Genomic DNA, 21426 nt, shown 5'->3' with positions numbered 1-21426 from the left:
GGGGGGTTTTTTTTTTTTTTTTTTTTTTTTTTTTTTTTTTTTTTTTTTTTTTGAGACAGTGTCTTGCTCTGTCACCCAGGCTGGAGTGCAGTGGCCGGATCTCAGCTCACTGCAAGCTCCGCCTCCCGGGTTCACGCCATTCTCCTGCCTCAGCCTCCCGAGGAGCTGGGAGTACAGGCGCTTGCCACCTTACCTGGCTAGTTTTTTGTATTTTTTTTAGTAGAGACAGGGTTTCACCGTATTAGCCAGGATGGTCTCGATCTCCTGACCTCGTGATCCGCCCGTCTCGGCCTCCCAAAGTGCTGGGATTACAGGCTTGAGCCACCGGAGCCTGTGGCATTCTGTATGTGTGGTTACTTTGTAAATATCTTTGGATATTCATTTGTTTTTTAATCTCCTAGTATTTAATTTTTGGCTCTCAAAAGGAGAAAAATTAAGGCAGAGGGAAGGGGCATCAAATTTTAAAACCGCTGGTAGTCACTTCAGCTTGAGGGGTCCGGGCTTGCAGTGGTTTGCAGGGTGTGAATGCAACAATAACAGCCAATGTCTCTTTGTCTTTACCTCTGTGATCAGAAGTAGCAGTCAGAGCAGAGATCCTCCATATTTGGAGGACAGAGTCCTTCTTGACCACCTTGGCTCTTGCAAGCTATGTACAGTTTGCTTCAGAAATGTGCATGCCTGCCTGCTGTGGGGCTGTTTGTGGGGAATGGTTAACTGCTACTGTGCTAAGAGCTGAAAATGACAGAAAACAGCCACAATTTATCTTCCAGGCTTTTCCCAGGAGGTTGCAAACCTTCTGTAGATTCCAGAATTCCAAAGTGGTTACATCAGACAGATTCTACCAGCACAGTTGTTGTCTAGGTGTGGATACAGATTCCTGGTGATTCCCACTCTGCCAGCTTCCCAGAATCCTCCTCTTTTTGTCTGTTTTTATTGCATATTCCTAGTACTTAGAACAGTACCTGGTTCAAGATGGTTCTTTAATAAAAACGTGTTGAATAAATGAAGGGAAACAGTGGTAGTGGGTTGTATCCTAGATATAATTTGAAGATAGACCACTACATTTGTTGATGGATTGGTTGTAAGATGAGCGACAGAGATTAATCAAAGATGTCTCCTAGATTTTTGGTCTAAGCATGTGTGGAGTTGTCGTTTCTTGAGATTGAAAGACTGTGGGAGTGGCAAAACTGAGATAGTTGTTCTCAAAAGTTCCTTTTACTTGGTTTTAACATTGCGTAAGCTTTGAAGACCCTATTTACCATGTTTATTTGTAACGTTTTCTTTTTCTCAGGTCATGCGCATCGTGGATAATGTTCGTCCTGATCGACAGACGGTTATGTTTTCAGCTACTTTCCCCAGAGCTATGGAGGCTTTGGCTCGCAGGATCCTGAGTAAACCTATTGAAGTACAAGTTGGAGGCAGGAGTGTGGTTTGCTCGGATGTGGAGCAACAAGTGGTGGGTACCATCTTTAGGAAATTCCCAGTTTCCTTGATACTTAGGTAGTATGTGTGATCCTTTTGGGATCACTGTGTGTGAGGTAGGCAAGATAATTTCTAAAATGAAGTCGTATACCACTACTGTAGCGTTCAGTATTTTACCAGATACACTTAACTATGCTGTTCCATGCAACTATTTAAAATGCTCTTTTTTTTTTTTTTTTTTTGCCGGGTGCAGTGGTGCATGCCTGAAGTTGCAGCTTTTTAGTCCCCGTAGTTCTGGACTGTAGTGCACTATGCCTATCTTTGTCCATACTAAGTTCAGCATCAGTGTGGTGACCTCCTGGTAACAGGGGACCACCAGATTGCCTAAAGAATGGGATATTCTACCCAGGGCAGAAAAACAGAACAGGTCAAAACTTTCGTGCTGATCATAGCTGGATCACATCTGTGAATAGCACCCTAGCCATAGTGAGCCCTGTCTCTTTAAAGACATAAAATAAAATGTCGTTTTAGTTTCTCTCATCAAAAGTGGTGAGTGGTGAGCTGATATATAGAAATGTCACATACCAGATGGGCATGGTGACTCATGCCTGTAATCCCACTATTTTAGGAGACCACGGTAGGAGGATCACTTGAGGCCAGGAGCTGGAGACTAGCTTGGGCAATATAGCGAGACCCCTGTCTCTACAAAGGGAAAAGAAATGTCACATATCTATTTTATCTCTTGGTTACTAGGATATGAAATTAAGAGCCAGAGAGAACAGATGATCATTTGCCCACATTTGCAAGCCTGTTAAACCCTGAAAGTTTACAATTTTTTTTTTTGTTGTTTGCAATTAAAATCAACATCTTCCTAGCCCTTGGTAAAGATATAGCAAGATATTTTCATTCATTCTTTCACCACAAATAAAATGAATATTTCTGTCCAAGGGATCCATTTGCATTTTCACTCCATTAACTTGGTACAATGTGGTGTTTTCAGATTGTGATTGAAGAAGAAAAGAAATTCTTGAAGTTACTTGAGCTTCTAGGCCATTATCAAGAGTCAGGATCTGTCATTATATTTGTGGATAAGCAGGAACATGCTGATGGTCTTCTTAAGGATTTAATGAGAGCGTCTTATCCTTGCATGTCTCTTCATGGAGGTAATTATTCACTTGATTCACGCATAAAGTATCTATTAAGTACTTGCTGAGCATTGTGCTGTGTTCTCGATGATATTTACTTTGTTCTCTATAATTCAGAACTAAATTTTATATCAGTTGTTTACTCAAAAGTGCTCTGTGGGAGTAAGTATTATTATTGCCCCATCTAAGAGAAAGAAAATCATACAGGCATACTTTGGTTTGACCAAGTTCCATCACCATTTATTGACTATGGAGGAATTGAATTTAAATTTTCTCTGTGTTACACCCTTTCCATTGCACATGCTATCTGTAGGTTTTCATGATTCACTTTAAAGAGCTTTTATTGAAATTTCAAAGTAACATTTTAATTTCTTATGATATTGCTATTGTTATATATGTGTGGAACTAGAACACAAAACACAGACCGGACACGGTGGCTACAAAACACAGACCGGACACGGTGGCTCACACCTGTAATCCTAGCACTTAGGGAGGCTGAGGCAGCGGATCACCTGAGGTCAGGAGTTGGAGACCAGTCTGGCCAACATGGCGAAACTGTGTCTCTACTAAAAATACAGAACTTAGCTGGGCATGGTGGCATGTGCCTATAATCCCAGCTACTTGGGAGGCTGAGACAGGAGAACTGCTTGAACCTGGGAGGCAGAGGTTGCAGTGAACTGAGATCATGCCACAGCACTCCAGCCTGGGCAACAGAGTGAGACTCTGTCTCCACAAAAAAAAAAAAACAAAAGGCCAGGTGAGGTGGCTCACACCTGTAATCGCAGAACTTTGGGAGGCTGAGGCGGGCAGATCACAAGGTCAAGAGATAGAGACCAGCTGGGCACGATGGCTCACGCCTATAATTCCAGCACTTTGGGAGGCTGAAGTGGGTGGATGGCTCAATCCTGGCTCACTGCAACCTCTGCCTCCCAGGTTCAAGTGATTCTCCTGCCTCAGCCTCCCCAGTAGCTGGGATTACAGGCATGTGCCACCACGCCTGGCTAATTTTGTATTTTTAGTAAGAGACGAGGTTTCTCCACGTTGGTCAGGCTGGTCTCTAACTCCCAACCTCAGGTGATCCGCCCACCTTGGTCTCCCAAAGTGCTGGGATTACAGGTGTGAGCCACCACACCCGGCCCAAAAATGACTCTTTTTTTTGTGGTAAATATTCACTGCATAGAATGTCCCCGCCCCCACCTACCATTTCTTTTTGTTGTTGTTTGTTTGTTTGAGACAGGGTTTTGCTCTGTCACCCAGACTGGAGTGCAGTGGTGCGATACCAGCTCACTACAGCCTCCACCTCCTGCCTCTTGGGTTCAAGCAGTTCTTGTGCCTCAGCCTCCCAAGTTGCTGGGACTATAGGCTCATGCCATCATGCCTAATTTTTTGTGTGTGTTTTAGTAGAAACAGGGTTTTGTCATGTTGGCCAGGCTGTTCTTGAACTCCTGACCTCAGATGATCCACCTGCCTTGGCCTCCCAAAGGGCTGGGATTACAGGTGTGAACCACCATGCCCAGCCTTAGAATGTACCATTTTTTGTATATAATTCAGTGACGTTAAGTACATTCACAATGCTATAACCTTCACTACTGTCTATTTCCAGAATGTTTTAATCACACTGAATAGAAACAGTACTATTTTAAGTAACAAATTTCTTTCCCCATCCCTAAGCAGTTGCTCATAACCTCTATTCTGCTTTCTGTCTGTGCATTTGCCTCTTCTGTGTACCTCCTATAAGTAGAATCATACATTCTATGTCTTTTTGTGACTGGTCTTTTTCACTTAGCAAATTGCTTTCAAGGTTCATCTGTGTTGTGGCATTTGTCAGATTTTCTTTGTAAGGCTGAATAATATTCCATTGTATATATATACATACAGCCAGCCCTTCGTGTCCATAGACTGCAGATTGAAATTATTTGGGAAAAAATGTGTCTGTCCTGAACATACACAAAATCTATTCTTCTTGTCATTGTTCCCTAAACAGTACAGTATAAAAACTATTAATACATAGCGTTTACACTATAATAGGTGGTTTTAAGTAATCTAGAGTTTTTTAAAGTTTTCAGGAGGATGTAGATGATATCGGCATACTATTCCATTTTATATAAGGGACTTGAGCATCCTAGGATTTTGGTATCTGCCAGGGGCCCTGGAACCAGTCCCCTGAGGATACTGAGCGATGACTATATTTGTTTATCAATTTTTTAGCTACTATTCATTGTCTACCCTCACATCAATTTTTCTTAGTTTTTCACACATTTCAAATAAATTGGAGATCAGGTTATGACTTTTCATGTCAATATGCATATCGTTAACACTAGGTCAAAACTTGTTTCTTTTTTTTTTTTTTTTTTTCCTGAGACAGAGTCTCCCTGTGCTGCCCAGTCTGGTCTTGAACTTCTGGGCTCAAGCGATCATCCCTCCTCAGCCTCCTAAGTAGCTGGGACTACAGCAAAATTTGTGAATATTAAAAAAAAAAAAAAAAAAAGCCAGCCAGGTGCAGTGGCTCACGCCTATAATCCCAGCGCTTTGGGAAATTGAGGCAAGTGGAACACTTGAGCTCAGAAGTTTGGGACCAGCCTGGCCAACATGGTGAAACCCCGTCTCTACTAAAAATACAAAAATTAGCCAAGCGTGGTGGCGGGTGCCTGTAATCCCAGCCACTCAGGAGGCTGAGGCAGGAGAATCGCTTAATCCCAGGAGGTAGAGGTTGCAGTAAGCAAAGTTTGCACCGTTGCACTCTGGCCTGGGCAAAAAAAGGCACCCCTTTTCCAATTACCAAAAAAAAAAAAAAAAAAAAAAACCTAATCTGGGCACAGTGTTGCATGCCTGTAGTCCCAGCTACTCAGGAGACTGAGGCAGAAGGATTGCTTGAGTCTAGGAGTTCGAAGCCAGTCTGGGCAACATAATGAGACTCTATCTCTTGAAAACAAACCAAAAAACCATCTAAGAAATTTCGCTCAGTTTATCTCTGTCCCTACCCCTCTAGAGTCAACCACTTTTATTTTTTTTAGATGGAATCTCGCTCTGTTGCCTAGGCTGGAGTGCAGTGGCACGATCTAGGCTCACTGCAACCTCCACCTCCCGGGTTCAAGTGATTCTCCTGCCTCAGCCTCCTGGGTAGCTGAGACTACAGGCATGCACCACCATGCCCGGCTAATTTTTGTTTTTAGTAGAGATGGGATTTCACCATGTTGGCCAGGATGGTCTCGAACTCCTGACCTCAAGTGATCCGCCTACCTCGGCCTTCCACAGTGCTGGGGTTACACCCGTGAGCTCCTGCACACAGCCTGAGTCAAATACTTTAAACAAATTTTTTCAACATGGATTAGTTTTTTTTACCTCTTAGAATTATAGTTAAATGGAATTATATATAATGCATTGTTATTTATGTAAGGTTTCTTTTATCATATGCCTTTTGAGATTGATCTGTGTTGTTGCATGTATCAGTAGTTCTTCCCCTTTTGTTGCTGAATAACATTCTATTATATGACTGTGCCACAGTGTAGTCATTTCTGTTGGGCACTGGGGTTGGGAGCTGCTTCCAGTATTTTGGTTGCTTTAGCCACATCCCACAGAATACACCATAATCAGGTAGCAGAACAGTTCCATCACTTCCTAAAAAACCCCCTCATCCTGTCCCTGTAAAGATATCTTTCCCCATCCATAACTGCTGGCAATCACTCATGTGTTCTTTTTTTTTTTGAGACAGACTTTTGCTCTTGTTGCCCAGGCTATAGTGCAATGATGCCATCTCAGCTCACTACAACCTCCACCTCCCAGGTTCAAGTGATTCTCCTGCCTCAGCCTCCCAAGTAGCTGGGATTACAGGCATGTGCCACCTTGTCTCACTGATTTTTATATTTTTTTTTTTCTTTTTTTTTGAGACGGAGTCTCGCTCTGTTGCCCAGGTTGGAGTGCTGTGGCCGGATCTCAGCTCACTGCAAGCTCCGCCTCCCAGGTTTATGCCATTCTCCTGCCTCAGCCTCCCGAGTAGCTGGGACTACAGGCGCCCGCCACCTCACCCGGCTAGTTTTTTTTATTTTTTTTAGTAGAGACGGGGTTTCACTGTGTTAGCCAGGATGGTCTCGATCTGCTGACCTCGTGATCCGCCCATCTCAGCCTCCCAAAGTGCTGGGATTACAGGCTTGAGCCACCGCGCCCGGCCGATTTTTATATTTTTAGTAGAGACGGATTATCGCCATGTTGGTCAGGGTAATCTCGAACTCCTGACCTCAAGTGATCCACCCACCTCAGCCTCCCGAAGTGCTGGGGTTACAGGCTGAGCCACCATGCCTGGCCTCATGTATTGTTTTAAGAATGTTTGTAGGTTGGGTGCGGTGACTCGTGCCTGTAATCCCAGCACTTTGGGAGGCCGAGTTGGGCAGATTGCTTGATTCTGGGAGTTTGAGACCAGTCTGGGCAGCATAGCAAGACCCCATCTCTGTAAAAAAAATTTAAAAACTATAAAAATTAGCCTCCCAGCTACTCAGGAGGCTGAGGTGGGAGGGAGGATTGTTTGAGCCTGGGAGGCGGAGGTTGCAGTGAGCCGAGATTTTGCCACTGTACTCCTGCCTTGACGACAGAGTGAGTCCCTATCTCAAAGGAAGAGAAGAGTTTGTAAATGGAATCCTACAGTATGTAACTTTTTGCAATTGGCTTTTTTAACTCAGCTTAATGACTTTGATATGCATCCGAGTCCCAAGTTCTTGCACAGTTTATTCTTTTTTTTTCTTGAGACAGCTTCTCTCTGTTGCCCAAGCTGGAGTACAGTGGTGCCATCTCAGCTTGGCTCACTACAGCCTCCACCTCCCAGGCTCAAGCGATGCTCCCACCTCAGCCTCGTGAGTAGCTGGGACTATAGGCATGTGCCACCATGCCCAACTAATTTTTTAATATTTTTTTGTAGAGATGGGCTTTCACCATGTTGCCCAGGCTGATCTTGGACTCTTGGATTCAAGCAGTCCTCCCACCTCAAACTCCAGAGTGTTGGGATTCAAGCCTGAGCCACGGTCTATAGTTCTCTTTTTCTTATTACTGAGTAGTATTCATTGTATGGATTGATCACTGTTTGTGTGTCTGTTCATCTGTTTAAGGACATTTTAGTTATTTTTTTTTGTAATTATGAATAAAGCTGCTATTATTCAAATAAAGGTTTTTGTGTGACTGTCAGCTTTCATTTCTCTAGGGTAGATAACAAAGAATGGGATTGCTATGTCATATGGTAACTATACCTAAGGATGGTATTATTTGTATTTATTCTGTGTGGGGTTCATTTAACTTCTAGAATCTGTAAATTTATGTCCTGTTCTGAATTTGGGAAATTCTTGGTTGTTATTTCTTTCCTGCCTTATTCTCTCTTTGGGACTTCAGTTATGTATATGTTTGAGTTTTTGATATTGTCTCACTGATGTTTTGTTCAGTCTTTTTCAACCTTTTTTTCCCTCTGTAGTTCAAATTGGATAATTTCTTTTTTTTTTTTTTTTTTGAGGCGGAGTCTCGCTCTGTCACCCGGACTGGAGTGCAGTGGCCGGATCTCAGCTCACTGCAAGCTCCGCCTCCCGGGTTTACGCCATTCTCCTGCCTCAGCCTCCCGAGTAGCTGGGACTACAGGCGCCCGCCACCTCGCCCGGCTAGTTTTTGTATTTTTAGTAGAGACGGGGTTTCACCGTGTTAGCCAGGATGGTCTCGATCTCCTGACCTTGTGATCCGCCCGTCTCGGCCTCCCAAAGTGCTGGGATTACAGGCTTGAGCCACCGCGCCCGGCCGATAATTTCTTGAGATAGAGTTTTGTTCTTGTTGCCCAGACTAAAGTGCAATGGCACTATCTCGGCTCACTGCAACCTCTGCCTCCTGAGTTCAAGCGATTCTTGTGCCTCAGCCTCCTGAGTAGCTGGGATTACAGGCATATGTTACCACGCCCAACTCACTTTGTATTTATTTTTTGGGTTTTTTTTGGTCATCTCCTATCTTCTGTTAAGCCCATCCAGTGAATTTTTGAATTCAGTTATTGTATTTTTTTTAGTTCTAAAATTACAAGTGTGTTCTCTTTTACATTTTCTTGTTTGTCTGATTAGATTTTTTAGGCATTCCTTGTAAGCATTTTTAAAAAGTCTTGATCATAGGCCGGGTGCGGTGGCTCAAGCCTGTAATCCCAGCACTTTGGGAGGCCGAGGCGGGCGGATGACGAGGTCAGGAGATCGAGACCATCCTGGCTAACATTGTGAAACCCCGTCTCTACTAAAAAAATACAAAAAACTAGGCGGGCGTGGTGGCGGGCGCCTGTAGTCCCAGCTACTCAGGAGGCTGATGCAGGAGAATGGCGTAAACCCGGGAGGCGGAGCTTACAGTGAGCTGAGATCCGGCCACTGCACTCCAGCCTGGGTGACAGAGCGAGACTCCGTCTCAAAAAAAAAAGTCTTGATCATAATTATATGTGCTTTGAAATCTTTGTTAATTATAACATCTGGGTCATATTGATGTCAGTCTCTATTGATGGTCTTTTCTCTTGACTTTTGTTTTATGGTTTTGTCTGTCTTTGTATGTCTAATAATTTCTGTTTGTATACTGAACTTTGTGAATGATCCATTGTAGAGATTCTAAGTTCTCAATTCTCTGATGTCTCCCACAAGTGGTGTTTTGTTTTTGTTTTTTATGGTTAACTTGGCAGAACCCAGCATCCAAACTCTGTCTTCCTTTAATGGGCAGCATCTGAAATCTAAAAAAATCTTACTTTTTAATTTTATTATTATTTTTTAGACGGAGTCTCACTCTGTCTCCCAGGCTGGTGTGCAGTGGCATGATCTGGGCTCACTGGACCTCCATCTCCCAGGTTCAGGCGATTTTCCTTCCTCAGTCTCCCAAGTAGCTGGGACTACAGGTGCGTGCCACCACTCCCAGCTAATTTTTGTGTTTTTAGTAGAGACAGGGTTTCTCTTTGTTGGCCAGGCTGGTCTGGAACTTCTGACCTCAGGTGATCCACCCGCCTTGGCCTCCCAAAGTGCTGGGATTACAGGCCTGATCCACCGAGCCTAGACCTGAAATCTCTTAATTTTTTTTTTTTTCATCCCAACTGCTTAGATTTTTGCCTCATGAATCTGTAGCTTAGGGGTCAGCCAGATATTTGGGCAGCATATGTATGCACAGTTGTAGCTTTCTACTACATTCTTTTCAGGATTTATTTCCTCTGTTTCCTAGTCCTGAGTTTGTTTTGAACACTTTCTGGTGGTTTCTCTTGTAAGACTGTGAGTTCCTGTTCAACTTTTGATTTCCTCGCTTGGTCTGTGCTGGGCCTGCCTCTGAGCAAAGAGTTTGAAATAATTAAGTAAATAAATAAAATCCTCTACACTTTGCTAGTGCAATACTTTCTTCCGAGTGTCAACTTTTTTCCCATTTCTGCTGCTGTTAGTCACTCTCTAGTGTCTTTATGTAGTTGCTCTTTGTTTTGCCCAGAGTTCATAGTTGTTACCTGCCGGAGGGATTGGTCCAGTAAGAGTTTCTCCTACATTGTTGTAAATGTGTGTTTTTATATTAAGGAAGTTGTTTCCCATAATACTTGTCTTTAATACCACTTTTATCTTTTTGACCAGAATTCTGTCATACCATATGCTTAAGCCTCATTCATAGACAAAGAGAATGACAGATGATTCTTCTTCTTTTTTTTTTTCTGAGACAGTTTCTTTTTTTCTTTTTTTTTTTTTTGAGACGGAGTCTCGCTCTGTCACCGGGGCTGGAGTGCAGTGGCCGTATCTCGGCTCACTGCAAGCTCCGCCTCCCGGGTTTAAGCCATTCTCCTGCCTCAGTCTCCCAAGTAGCTGGGACTACAGGCGCCCGCCACCTCGCCCGGCTAGTTTTTTGTATTTTAGTAGAGACAGGGTTTCACCGTGTTAGCCAGGATGGTCTCGATCTCCTGACCTCGTCATCCGCCCGTCTCGGCCTCCCAAAGTGCTGGGATTACAGGCTTGAGCCACCGCGCCCGGCCCTGAGACAGTTTCTTAATGTCTTGCTCTGTCTCCCAGGCTGGAGTGCAGGGGTGTGATCACAGCTCACTGCATCCTCGACCTCTAGGGCTCAAGCTGTTCTCCCACCTCAGCTTCTCGAATAGCTGAGACTACAGGCATGAGCCACCATGCCTAGTCTATTTTTGTATTTTTTGTAAAGATGGTGTTTTTGCTATGTTGCCCAGGGTGATCTGCCCACTTTGGCCTGCCAAAGCCCTGGAATTACAGGCATGAGCTACTGCGCCTGGCCGAATGTAAGAAAAAATATTATCCTAGGACCTCTGAGAGTCCCTTAGATGTCAGGAGGTTTATAAGACTATATGTATTTTCTTAATAATCCAATGATGTTATTTGCCTTTTTCACTGTCATTCTCTCTAGTGTGCAGGGTTTGCTACAGGTTGAATGGCATGGTATATTGTGACAGATTGAATATAGAAGATATGACGTTCCAGTTATCTTCTATTAAGCCTGACCTGAAAAAGATTGGCAAAAATGTAAATCAGTGCCATTTGTCTTTTTATTTTTTTTGAGACAGGGTTTTACTCTGTTGCCCAAGGTGGAGTGCAGAGGCACAATCACAGCTTACTACAGCCTGGACCTCCCTTTGCTCAGGTGATCCTTCTACCTCAGCCTCCCGAGGAGCTGGGACTACAAGCACATGCCACCACACCAAGCTAGTTTTTTGTAGAGAAGGGGCTTGGCATGTTGCCCAGGCTGGCCCCTTTGTCTTAATGTAATTATTTTATTGTTCTGGAAAAGTTATTTTCACAAAATGTACTTTTATTTTAACATGTCATTGCTATGTTTTTTCTAGTCTTTTAATTTTATTCAAAAGTCATTTTAAAATTTAGCTTTCTAGGCCGGGCGCNGGTTCACGCCATTCTCCTGCCTCAGCCTCCCAAGTAGCTGGGACTACAGGCGCCCGCCACCTCACCCGGCTAGTTTTTTGTATTTTTTAGTAGAGACGGGGTTTCACCATGTGAGCCAGGATGGTCTCGATCTCCTGACCTCGTGATTCGCCCGTCTCGGCCTCCCAAAGTGCTGGGATTACAGGCTTGAGCCACCGCGCCCGGCCGGTAACATGTTTATAATCAGCACATAGGTTTCCCTCAGGGATTTGTCTGAAGGATAACATCTATCTAGATGATATTTATTTAAAACAACAAAAAGGTGATTAGCAACTAGAGAAATTTTAATCATCTGTGGTATTTCAAATCAGTTCATTTTGGGGAAAACTGAATAGCTACTTCTGATTCTCTTGCAAATAACTAAAAGGGCTTATTTGGTCTCATTTTTAAAGTAACTGGGTATTATGAGCCAGGTTTGCTTCTTTTTGTGCAACTTTTACAACTGCTACAATTTTATTCAGATTCCAATTCCAATGCTGTATTAGCATCGAGATTACTGTTAAATTATTTTAGATGTACTGCCTTTTATAACTTATAGAAATTTTTTTAAGGGTAACCCCTACTGCATGTCTGAGAATGTTTATTTTCCTTTTGATGAATGTAACTGTGAATCTTACAATTCGAACAATGAAAACAGTAGAAAAAGTTAAGTGTTCCCAGTAAATTTCCCAAGTATCAGCTAGAATAGTTGGAAAACAATATACTAATTTAGGCATTCTTTATTGTTAAACAGATTACATTATTAAACCTAATGTCGGCTATACTCCAAATGTCCAGATACAAAATTATTATTATTATTATTATTTGAGATGGAGTCTCGTTCTGTCGCCCAAGCTGTAGTGCAGTGGTACGATCTCGGCTCACTACAACGTCCGCCTCCCGGGTTCAAGCTATTCTCTTGCCTCGCCTCCTGAATCACTGGGTCTACAGGCGCCCTCCACCACGGCTGGCTAATTTTTGTATTTTTAGTAGAGACGGAGTTTCACCATATTGATTAGGCTGGTCTTGAAATCCTGACCTTGTAATCCGCCTGCCTCAGCCTCCCAAAATGCTGGGATTACAGGTGTGAGCCACCGCGTCCAGCCACGGAACTGTATTTTAAACAAATCCAGTATTTAAAATTTCCTCTATTTTGATTTCTTTTCTCTTTCTTTTTCTTTCTTTCTTTCTTTCTTTCTTTCTTTCTTTCTTTCCTTCCTTCCTTCCTTCCTTCCTTCCTTCCTTCCTTCCTTCTTTCCTTCCTTTCCTTCTTTCCTTCCTTCTTCTTCCTTCCTTCCTTCCTTCCTTTCCTTCCTTTCCTTCCTTTCCTTCCTTTCCTTCCTTTCCTTCCTTTCTTTCCTTTCCTGTCTTTCTTTTCTGTCTTTCTTTCTGTCTTTCTTTCTGTCTTTCTTTCTGTCTTGTCTTTCTTTCTTTCTTTTTTCTTTCTTGACAGAGGTTCACTCTTGTTGCCCAGGCTGGAGTGCAGTGGCACGATCTTTGCTCACTGCAACCTCCACCTCCCAGGTTCAAGCGATTCTCCTGCCTCAGCCTTCCAAGTAGCTGGGATTGCAGGTGGCTGCCACCACGCCTGGTTAATTTTTTTGTGTTACAGGGTTTCACCATGTTGACCAGGCTGGTCTCAAACTGCTGACCTCAGGTGATCCTCCTGCCTTGGCCTCCCAAAGTGCTGGGATTACAGGTGTGAGCCTCGCCCCCAGCCTCTCTGTTCTAATTTCTAATACGTTATTGATAGATAAGACCTAAACTAAAGCTCTTTGGGTGCGGGTCCTTACTGATTTTAAGAGTGTAAAGACATCCTAAAGGCCGGGCGTGGTGGCTCACGCCTGTAATTTCAGAACTTTGGGAGGTGGGCGGATCACCCGAGGTCAGGAGTTCAAGACCAGCCTGGCCAACGTGGTGAAACCCTGTCTCTGCTAAAAATACAAAAATTAGCCAGGCATGGTGACAGTTGCCTGTAGTCCCAGCTAGTGGGGAGGCTGAGGCAGGAGAATCACTTGAACCTGGGAGGCGGAGGTTGCAGTGAGCCGAGATCACACTATTGCACTCTAGCCTGGGCAACAAGAGTGAAACTTCGTCTTAAAAAAAAAAAAAAAGACATCCTGAAAACGGAAAGTTCGAAAAGAGCTGGTGTACACCAAGCATGATTAACTCTTTGAGACTGGGATTAGGCCCGTCTCCCATTTGATGTATTCCTGATCATGTGTTAGGTTGATATGTGAACAAAATTGTGGTTATTTTAAAAAGGAAGGGGGTTCATGGTTTTTGGGTTGACATCCCATATGCTGCTTCAGTTAGCATATTATACTCAATTCCAAGGAATCAATTTTGTGTGATTATGTTAGTAGTCAGGATACCTTAGGCTAAAATAAAAGTTTTGGTATTTTTAAATTATAAACTTAAATTTATGCTGATACTGATTTCATCTTTTCTTAGGCGATTTTTTTGGTGAAGTGTTAGATTCCAGTTTCTTTGACAGTGATTCAAATACTTCCTTTAAATCAATCCTTGAAGAGTACCTTTAAAATTTTAGGTAGTACTAGGAATTAATATTGGTAATTATTTACATGCTAAACAGTTTGTATGTTAAACCCAGATTTTCTATGAAATCTCCCATTGAAAGCATGAGTTTTAAGTTTTGAGAGTTTATCTTATTCCCTTCTCTATTACCAGAGTTTCCTGGGACCTCATCATAAAATATTTTGTCGCTTGGGCATGTTGTAATAGAACTTATGGTATTTTATACTCTGCTTTGTCACTGGATCACTTATTTAAGAGAGACCCATTTGGGTACTTTTAAACCAGTATTCCTCAAACTTTAATTTGCATGTGATAATCACCTAAGGATTTTTTAAAATGCAGATTTTGATTCAGTAGTTTGGAGTATAACCCTAGATTCTGCATTTCCTTTTTTTTTTTTTTCTGAGACAGAGTCTTTCTCTGTCTCCCAGGTTGGAGTGCAGTGGCATGATCTCGGCTCATGGCAACCTCCGCCTCCTGGGTTCAAGCAATTCTCTTGCCTCAGCCTCCTGAGTAGCTGGCATTACAGGCATGTGCCACCACGCCTGGCTTTTTTTTGTGTGTGTGTTTTTAGTAGAGATGGAGTTTCACCATATTGTCCAGGCTGGTCTCGAACTCCTGACCTCATGATCCGCCCGCCTTGGCCTCTCAAAGTGCTGGGATTACAGGCCTAAACCACCACACCTGGCCTAGATTCTGCATTTCTAACAAGCTCCCAGGTGATGCTGCTCTGGTCCTTGGACAAAACTGAGTAACAGGGCTCTAAATAACCTACAGGAAAAGGAGAAAGATCTAACACTTATCAATATAGGCTGAATGTTTCTGCCTTTTCTCCCTTTGGCTCCCAAACAGGTTTAAGTCAATTCTGATATTGGGCCTTTGCAAATATAAACCTTATATAGAAGAAAGAGGGCAATGCAAGACCAGTGTTAAAATATTCATAAATGAGTTAATAGCAATAACCTTTAATCTTGCCATTAAATTTTCTTAGTGTTTTATTTTCTATATTTTAGGAGTTGGATGTGTCAATTTGTTCTTCACTCTGAGTTTAGATTCTTGGTCAGAAGAGATGGAATATTTAATTCGAACATGTTTTACAGCTCTTTAATTTACTTGCAGGCATTGATCAATATGACAGAGATAGCATCATAAATGACTTTAAGAATGGGACCTGCAAACTTCTTGTGGCTACCTCTGTTGCTGCCCGAGGTCTAGATGTGAAACATCTGATTCTTGTAGTAAATTATAGCTGCCCCAACCATTATGAGGATTATGTACACAGAGCAGGGCGGACTGGAAGAGCAGGAAACAAGGTAAAAATAAGTTTTTTATGGTTGATCTTCATTATATTAAAATACAGGTGTTTCTTTAGTATTTCGAGGAGTAGATAATAGGAGTTATGGAGACATTTTGAAAATCTTTAATCCACATAGTGTGAAGAGTGGTTGATGTTAATAATTTATATACATGTACAGGTCTAAGTATTGTTCAGATTATCAGATACCTAGCTGCTCTTTATAGGCGGATCCTGTTAACAGTTTGTCTCCCCTTTTAGGTTTTCCCCTCATACCTAGAAATTTCTATACAGATGTTTCTTGATTTATGATGGGGTTACAATGTCCCGATAAACCCATCATAAGTTGAAAATGCATTTAATATACCTGACCTACTAAACATCATAGTAGTCTAGCCTACCTTCAGCATGCTCAGAACACTTACATTAGCCTATACTTGGGCATAATCATCTCACACAAAGCCTATTTTATAATAAAGTTTTGAATATCTCATGTAATTTACTGAATACTGGAAGTGAAAAACAATGGTTGTATAGGTACTCAAAGTACAATTTCTAATGAATGCATATCACTTTTGCATCATGGTAAAGTTGAAAAATTATAATTTGAATCATTGTAAGTTAGGGACCATCTGTATACACAGACACATAAATGTTTATACTTCAGGAACATTTTTAAAAAAACATGGGATCATAAAATACACCCCTGTCCACACCTACCAATTTCTCCTACTCCCCTCTTTACCTCCCTATCATTCATACGAATATATATTACTTGCTTTTTTGACTCACCTGTATTCTAGAAACTGTATAGGTCTAACTCATTCCTTCTAGAGGCAGCAGACTATTCAGTTGTTGGAGACATTGATTATGATATATTTAATTTTCTAACCCTGTACATTGCATAATAAAGCAATAAATAATATTTATATGCCATAGCTTACATTAATGAATAACGTATTATCTGCCATATATAATGTCATTTTAAGTGTTTTACATATATAATGTCATTTTATCCTTAGAACGGTTTAAGTGTTTTACATATATAATGTCATTTTATCCTTAAAACTTTGCTTTGAGGTAGATAATATTACTCTATTTTATAGATGAGAAAAATTCATGCACATAGAATTTAGCTCACCTGCTTATACACATTTAATAAGTAGTGATGGCATTTATTCTTTTAACGTATTGGGAGGAGTCAAGAATTTTTTTTGTAAAGGGCCATGTACTAAAAATTGTAACCTATTTGGGCTCTGTTGCATATTCTTTTCTTTCTCTCTCCTTCTCTATGTACATGTGTGTTATTGTGTGTAATGTTCATAACCCTATAAAACTGTAAATACTTGTGGCCCTGTAGCAGTACAGAAGCAGACCATGGGTCAAATGCGGTGGCTATTTAGACATTTCTGAATTAAAATCTTAAACCATGTTTTAAAATTCATAACAGTTGGCCGGGCATGGTGGCTCACGCCTGTAATCCCAGCACTTTGGGAGGCCAAAGCGGGTGGATCACCTGAGGTCGGGAGTTTGAGACCAGCCTGACCAACATGGAGAAACCCTGTCTCTACCAAAAAAAAAAAAATACAAAATTAGCTGGGCGTGGTGGCATATGCCTGTAATCCCAGCTTCTCGGGAGGCTTGAGGCAGGAGAATAACTTGAACCCGGGAGGCAGAGGTTGCGATGAGCTGAGAATTGTGCATTGCACTCCAGCTCTGGGCAACAAAAGAGCAAAACTGTGCTCAAAAAAAAAAAAAAAAAAAAAAAAAAAAATTGTAGCAGTTGACTTTTGGGGTCAAATTTTTTTTTGGTTTTGTTTTTACATTTTTGTGGAGATAAGGTCTTGCCATTTTTGCCCAGGCTGGCCTCAAATTCCTAGGCTCAAGCTGTCTTTCCACCTCTGCCTCCCCAAGTGCTAGGATTGCACATGTGAGCCATTGCACCCAGCAAAGTCATATTGTTTTGTGAAGATAGCAAACTCTAGCGAGACTCCATCTCAAGAAAAAAAAAAAAGGAAAAACAAAATCAATAGGTATGACCACACAATTGTGCATTTGTGTAAAATTACATGTTTCTTTTCTTTTCTTTTCTTTTCTTTTTTTTTTTGAGATGGAGTTTCACTCTTGTCACCCAGGCTGGAGTGCATTGGCGCCATCTCAGCTCACTGCAACCTCTGTCTCCCAGGGTCAAGTGATTCTCCTGTGTCAGCCTCCCAAGTAGCTGGGATTACAGGCGTGCACCACTACACTTGGCTCAATTTTTTTGTTTTTAATAGAGACGGGGTTTCACCATGTTGGTCAGGCTGGTCTTGAACTTCTGACCTCAAATGATCCACCCCCTTTGGCCTCCCAAAGTGCTGGGATTACAGGCGTGAGCCACCGTGTCTGGCCAATTGCATATATTTCTACCTCTGTATAAAGAAATTAGAAATTTTCTAGTTTGCTTGTGTTATTTTAAAATATTAAACTTGGGCTGGGCATGATGGCTTGTGCCTGTAATCCCAGCACTTTGGGAGGCCAAGGCGGGCGGATCACCTGAGGTCAGGAATTGGACACCAGCCTGGCCAACATGGTGATACCCCATCTCTAGTAAAAGTACAAAAAATTATCTGGGCATAGTGGCAGGCGCTTATAATCCCAGCTACTCGGGAGGCTGAGGCAGGAGAATAGCTTGAACCCGGGAGGCAGAGGTTGCAGTGAGCTGAAACTGTGCCACTGCACTCCAGCCTGGGCGACTCAGCGAGACTCCATCTCAAAAAATAAAAAATAAATAAAATAAAAATTAAACTTGGATATTTCACTTTGAACCATTGAGTAATTTAGTAAGACTCTTTTGTGACTTTTAAAATTCTTTAGTAATGTTGTCAATCTCGAGGATTTATTAGGTGGATCAGATTTTATCCTGTGATGTAAGTAGGATCCATCTTGTTAGTGTCTAATAATTGCACTTTTTCATCATTCATTAGGGTTATGCTTATACTTTTATCACAGAAGATCAAGCTCGCTATGCTGGTGACATAATTAAAGCTCTTGAATTGTCAGGGACCGCAGTACCTCCTGATTTAGAGAAACTGTGGAGTGATTTCAAAGATCAACAGAAAGCTGTGAGTTTTTTAACCCATGTTACTCTTTTAGAAATCATTAATGTGACTAAACCTTGATTATTTAATTCTTGGAAATCTTTTTTATTTAATACTTGGAAATTTTGATAGTACTATTTTATTTCTCTTCAGAAAGGGAAAATGAAAGCTAAAATCCTATCTTTTTCTTGAACTTATTATTTTGTGGTGTCTATGTAGAGCTCTTAGTTTATCTTACATGCTGGATGAACTGTTTTTATTACATTGACATACACCACCTTGAAAAATATTTAATTAGTATGAATTCCGAAACATTAAAGTTATTACTATGAGATTAACTTTGTTTTCTTTCTTTGAAAGGAGGGGAAAATAATTAAAAAGAGTAGTGGGTTCTCTGGTAAGGGATTCAAGTTTGATGAAACAGAACAAGCTTTGGCTAATGAGAGGAAGAAGTTACAAAAAGCAGCTCTTGGTCTGCAAGATTCAGATGATGAGGATGCTGCAGTTGACGTAAGTACTGTTGTTCTCTCATTCTTAACTGAAGCAGTTATTTCTTTTGTACTGGAGGTCTTGCCATATGCTTATCAAGATAGACAGTCATTGGAAATCTTCTTTACAAGAGGATGGTTCCAGAACAGTTTTGGAAAAATCTGCCTAGTGCATACCAATACCCCACCCCTCCTCTCAATATATAGACCACTCGTTAACACTTCAAAGGATGTGAAAAGTCTTTTTTTTTTTTTTTGAGATGGAGTTTCGCTCTGTCGCCCAGGCTGGAGTACAGTGGCGTGATCTCCACTCACTGTAACCTCCACCTCCCAGGTTTAAGCAATTCTCCTGCTTCAGCCTCCTGAGTAGCTTGGATTACAGGTGTCCACCATCACGTCCGGCTAATTTTTGTAGTTTTAGTAGAGACAGGGTTTCACCTTCTTGGCCAGGGTGGTCTCAGACTCCTGACCTCAAGTGGTCCGCCCTCCTCGGCCTCCCAAAGTGCTGGGATTACAGGTGTGTGCCACCTTACCCAGCCATGGATGTGAAAAGTCTTTAAGGAATCTTGTTTAACTTTGTTAAACCCAGAAGTTCCCCAACATACCTGATCACAGAACACTTTTGGACATATCATGTTAAATTTAAGTTCAGAAAACAATGTTGGAAATCAGGAATTCAGTCTGATCTTGTCATTAGGAAATTGACTCCAAGACAGGATGTTAGGTCCAGGACCACAGTGGGAGTTACAGTCAGGACCAGAACCCAGGTGTCCTATTAACCTTAAGCCATTTCTTTCTAGGATACCATACTAGCTCAAAAAATTAGCCCGGCGTGTCTTGCTCTGTCACCCAGGCTGGACTGCAGTGCCACAGTCTCAGTTCACTGCAACTTCTGCCTCCTGGGTTCAAGTGATTCTCCTGTTTCAGTCTCCCGGGTAGCTGGGATTACAGGCACCCGCCACCATACTGGGCTGATTTTTGTATTTTTAGTGGAGATGGGGTTTCACCATGTTGGCCAGGCTAGTCTCAAACTCCTGACCCCAGGTGGTCCACCCACCTTGGCCTCCCATAGTGCTGGGATTATAGGTGTGAGCCACTGTGCCTGGCCAATAAAGTCTTTTTTTTTTTTGAGACACAGTCTCACTCTGTCACCAGGCTGGAGTGCAGTGGCTCAATCTCGGCTCACTGCAACCTCCACCTCCCGGGTTCAAGCAATTCTCCTGCCTCAGACTCCCAAGTAACTGGGATGACAGGAATGCGCCCCTAGGCTTGGCTTATTTCTTTTTGTATTTTTACTAAAGATGGAGTTTCATCAAGTTGGCCAGGATGATCTTGATCTTTTGACTTCGTGATCCACCCGCCTTGGCCTTCCAAAGTCCTGGGATTACAAGCGTGAGCCACTGCACCGGGCCAAATTTCATTTTTTTAATTTATCTGTTACCATGTAACAAATCAAAACTTAACAGGTTAAGGCAATAAACATTTATTATCACATAGTTCCTGAGGGTCAGGAAATCAGGAGCAGTTTAGTCAGGTAGTTCTGGCTTAGGCGCTCATGGGATTGCAGTCATCTGCAGGCTTGACTGTTGCTGGATGATCTGTTTCCAAGATGGCTCATTCGCTTTGATGTTGATAGGATGCCTCACAGTTTTTCACCACTTTGCTTGTCCTTACGCACCTGGCAGATGGCTTTCCCCACAGCGAGTGATCCAAGAGAGAGAGCCAAGAGAAAGCTTTAGTGCTTTTTATGACTAGTCTCTGAAATTACACACTGTCACTTCCACTTTATTCTTTTTGGAGTTTGTTTTTGTCTTGTTTGTTTTGTTTTGGAGACAGAGTCTGATTCTGTTGCCCAGGCTGGAGTGTGGTGGTGCGAACTCAGCTCACTGCAGCCTCTGACTCCCGGGCTCAAGCAATCTTCCCACCTCAACCTCCTGAGTAGCTGGTACTATAGGTGCACCACCATGCCCTGTTAATACATATTTTAAAATGTTTTTTAGAGTTGAGGTCTCATTATATTGCCTAAGCTGGTCTCAAATTCTTGGGCTCAAGTGATCCTCCTGCCTCAGCCTCCCAAAGTGATGGTATTACAAACATGAGCCACCATGCCCAGCCTACTTTATTGTATTAGAAGGAAGTCATTAAGTCCAGCCCACACTCAGGAAAAAAGACTATTAAATAATTTGTAGCCATGTTTTAAAAACACCTGTCACTTTTTGACATTGTGGTAGTTTACTCTTATCTGTGGTTTTAGTTGCCATAGGTTAACCACAGTCTGAAACTATTACAGTGTTTTGAGACAACATTCATATAACGTTTATTACAGTATATTATTATAATTGTCCTATTTTATTGTTAATCTCTTACTGTACCTAATTTATAAATTAAACTTTATCATAGGTATGTATGTATAGGAAAAAAACAATGTATGTCAGTGCGGTACTGTCTGTGTTTTTAGGCATCCACTGGGGTTCTTGGAATGTATCCCATGTATATAAGGGAAAACTGCAGTATTTTTAACTGTTTTTTTTTTTTTTTTTTTTTTTTTTTTTTTTTTTTTTAAAAAAGATT

The 21426-nt window shown here is 41.8% G+C and overlaps 1 protein-coding gene across 1 annotated transcript in view; it reads left to right on the top strand.

Annotated features, from left to right (window-relative positions):
- DDX46 (DEAD-box helicase 46) overlaps positions 1 to 21426 on the top strand; it is an 84522-nt gene that overhangs the window by 46155 nt on the left and 16941 nt on the right. The window contains exons 12-16 of the mRNA XM_017871920.1: positions 1292 to 1456; positions 2423 to 2585; positions 15113 to 15306; positions 18254 to 18391; positions 18728 to 18877. Of these exons, the coding sequence (XP_017727409.1) occupies positions 1292 to 1456; positions 2423 to 2585; positions 15113 to 15306; positions 18254 to 18391; positions 18728 to 18877 (810 nt within the window). The remainder of the gene's footprint in view (positions 1 to 1291; positions 1457 to 2422; positions 2586 to 15112; positions 15307 to 18253; positions 18392 to 18727; positions 18878 to 21426) is intronic.

Source organism: Rhinopithecus bieti, unplaced genomic scaffold (genome assembly GCF_001698545.2).
Source record: "Rhinopithecus bieti isolate Rb0 unplaced genomic scaffold, ASM169854v2 scaffold_5889, whole genome shotgun sequence".
Classification (NCBI taxonomy): domain Eukaryota; kingdom Metazoa; phylum Chordata; class Mammalia; order Primates; family Cercopithecidae; genus Rhinopithecus; species Rhinopithecus bieti.
Note: the sequence above shows the minus strand (reverse complement) of the source record. Positions and strands in the feature narration are given on the sequence as shown.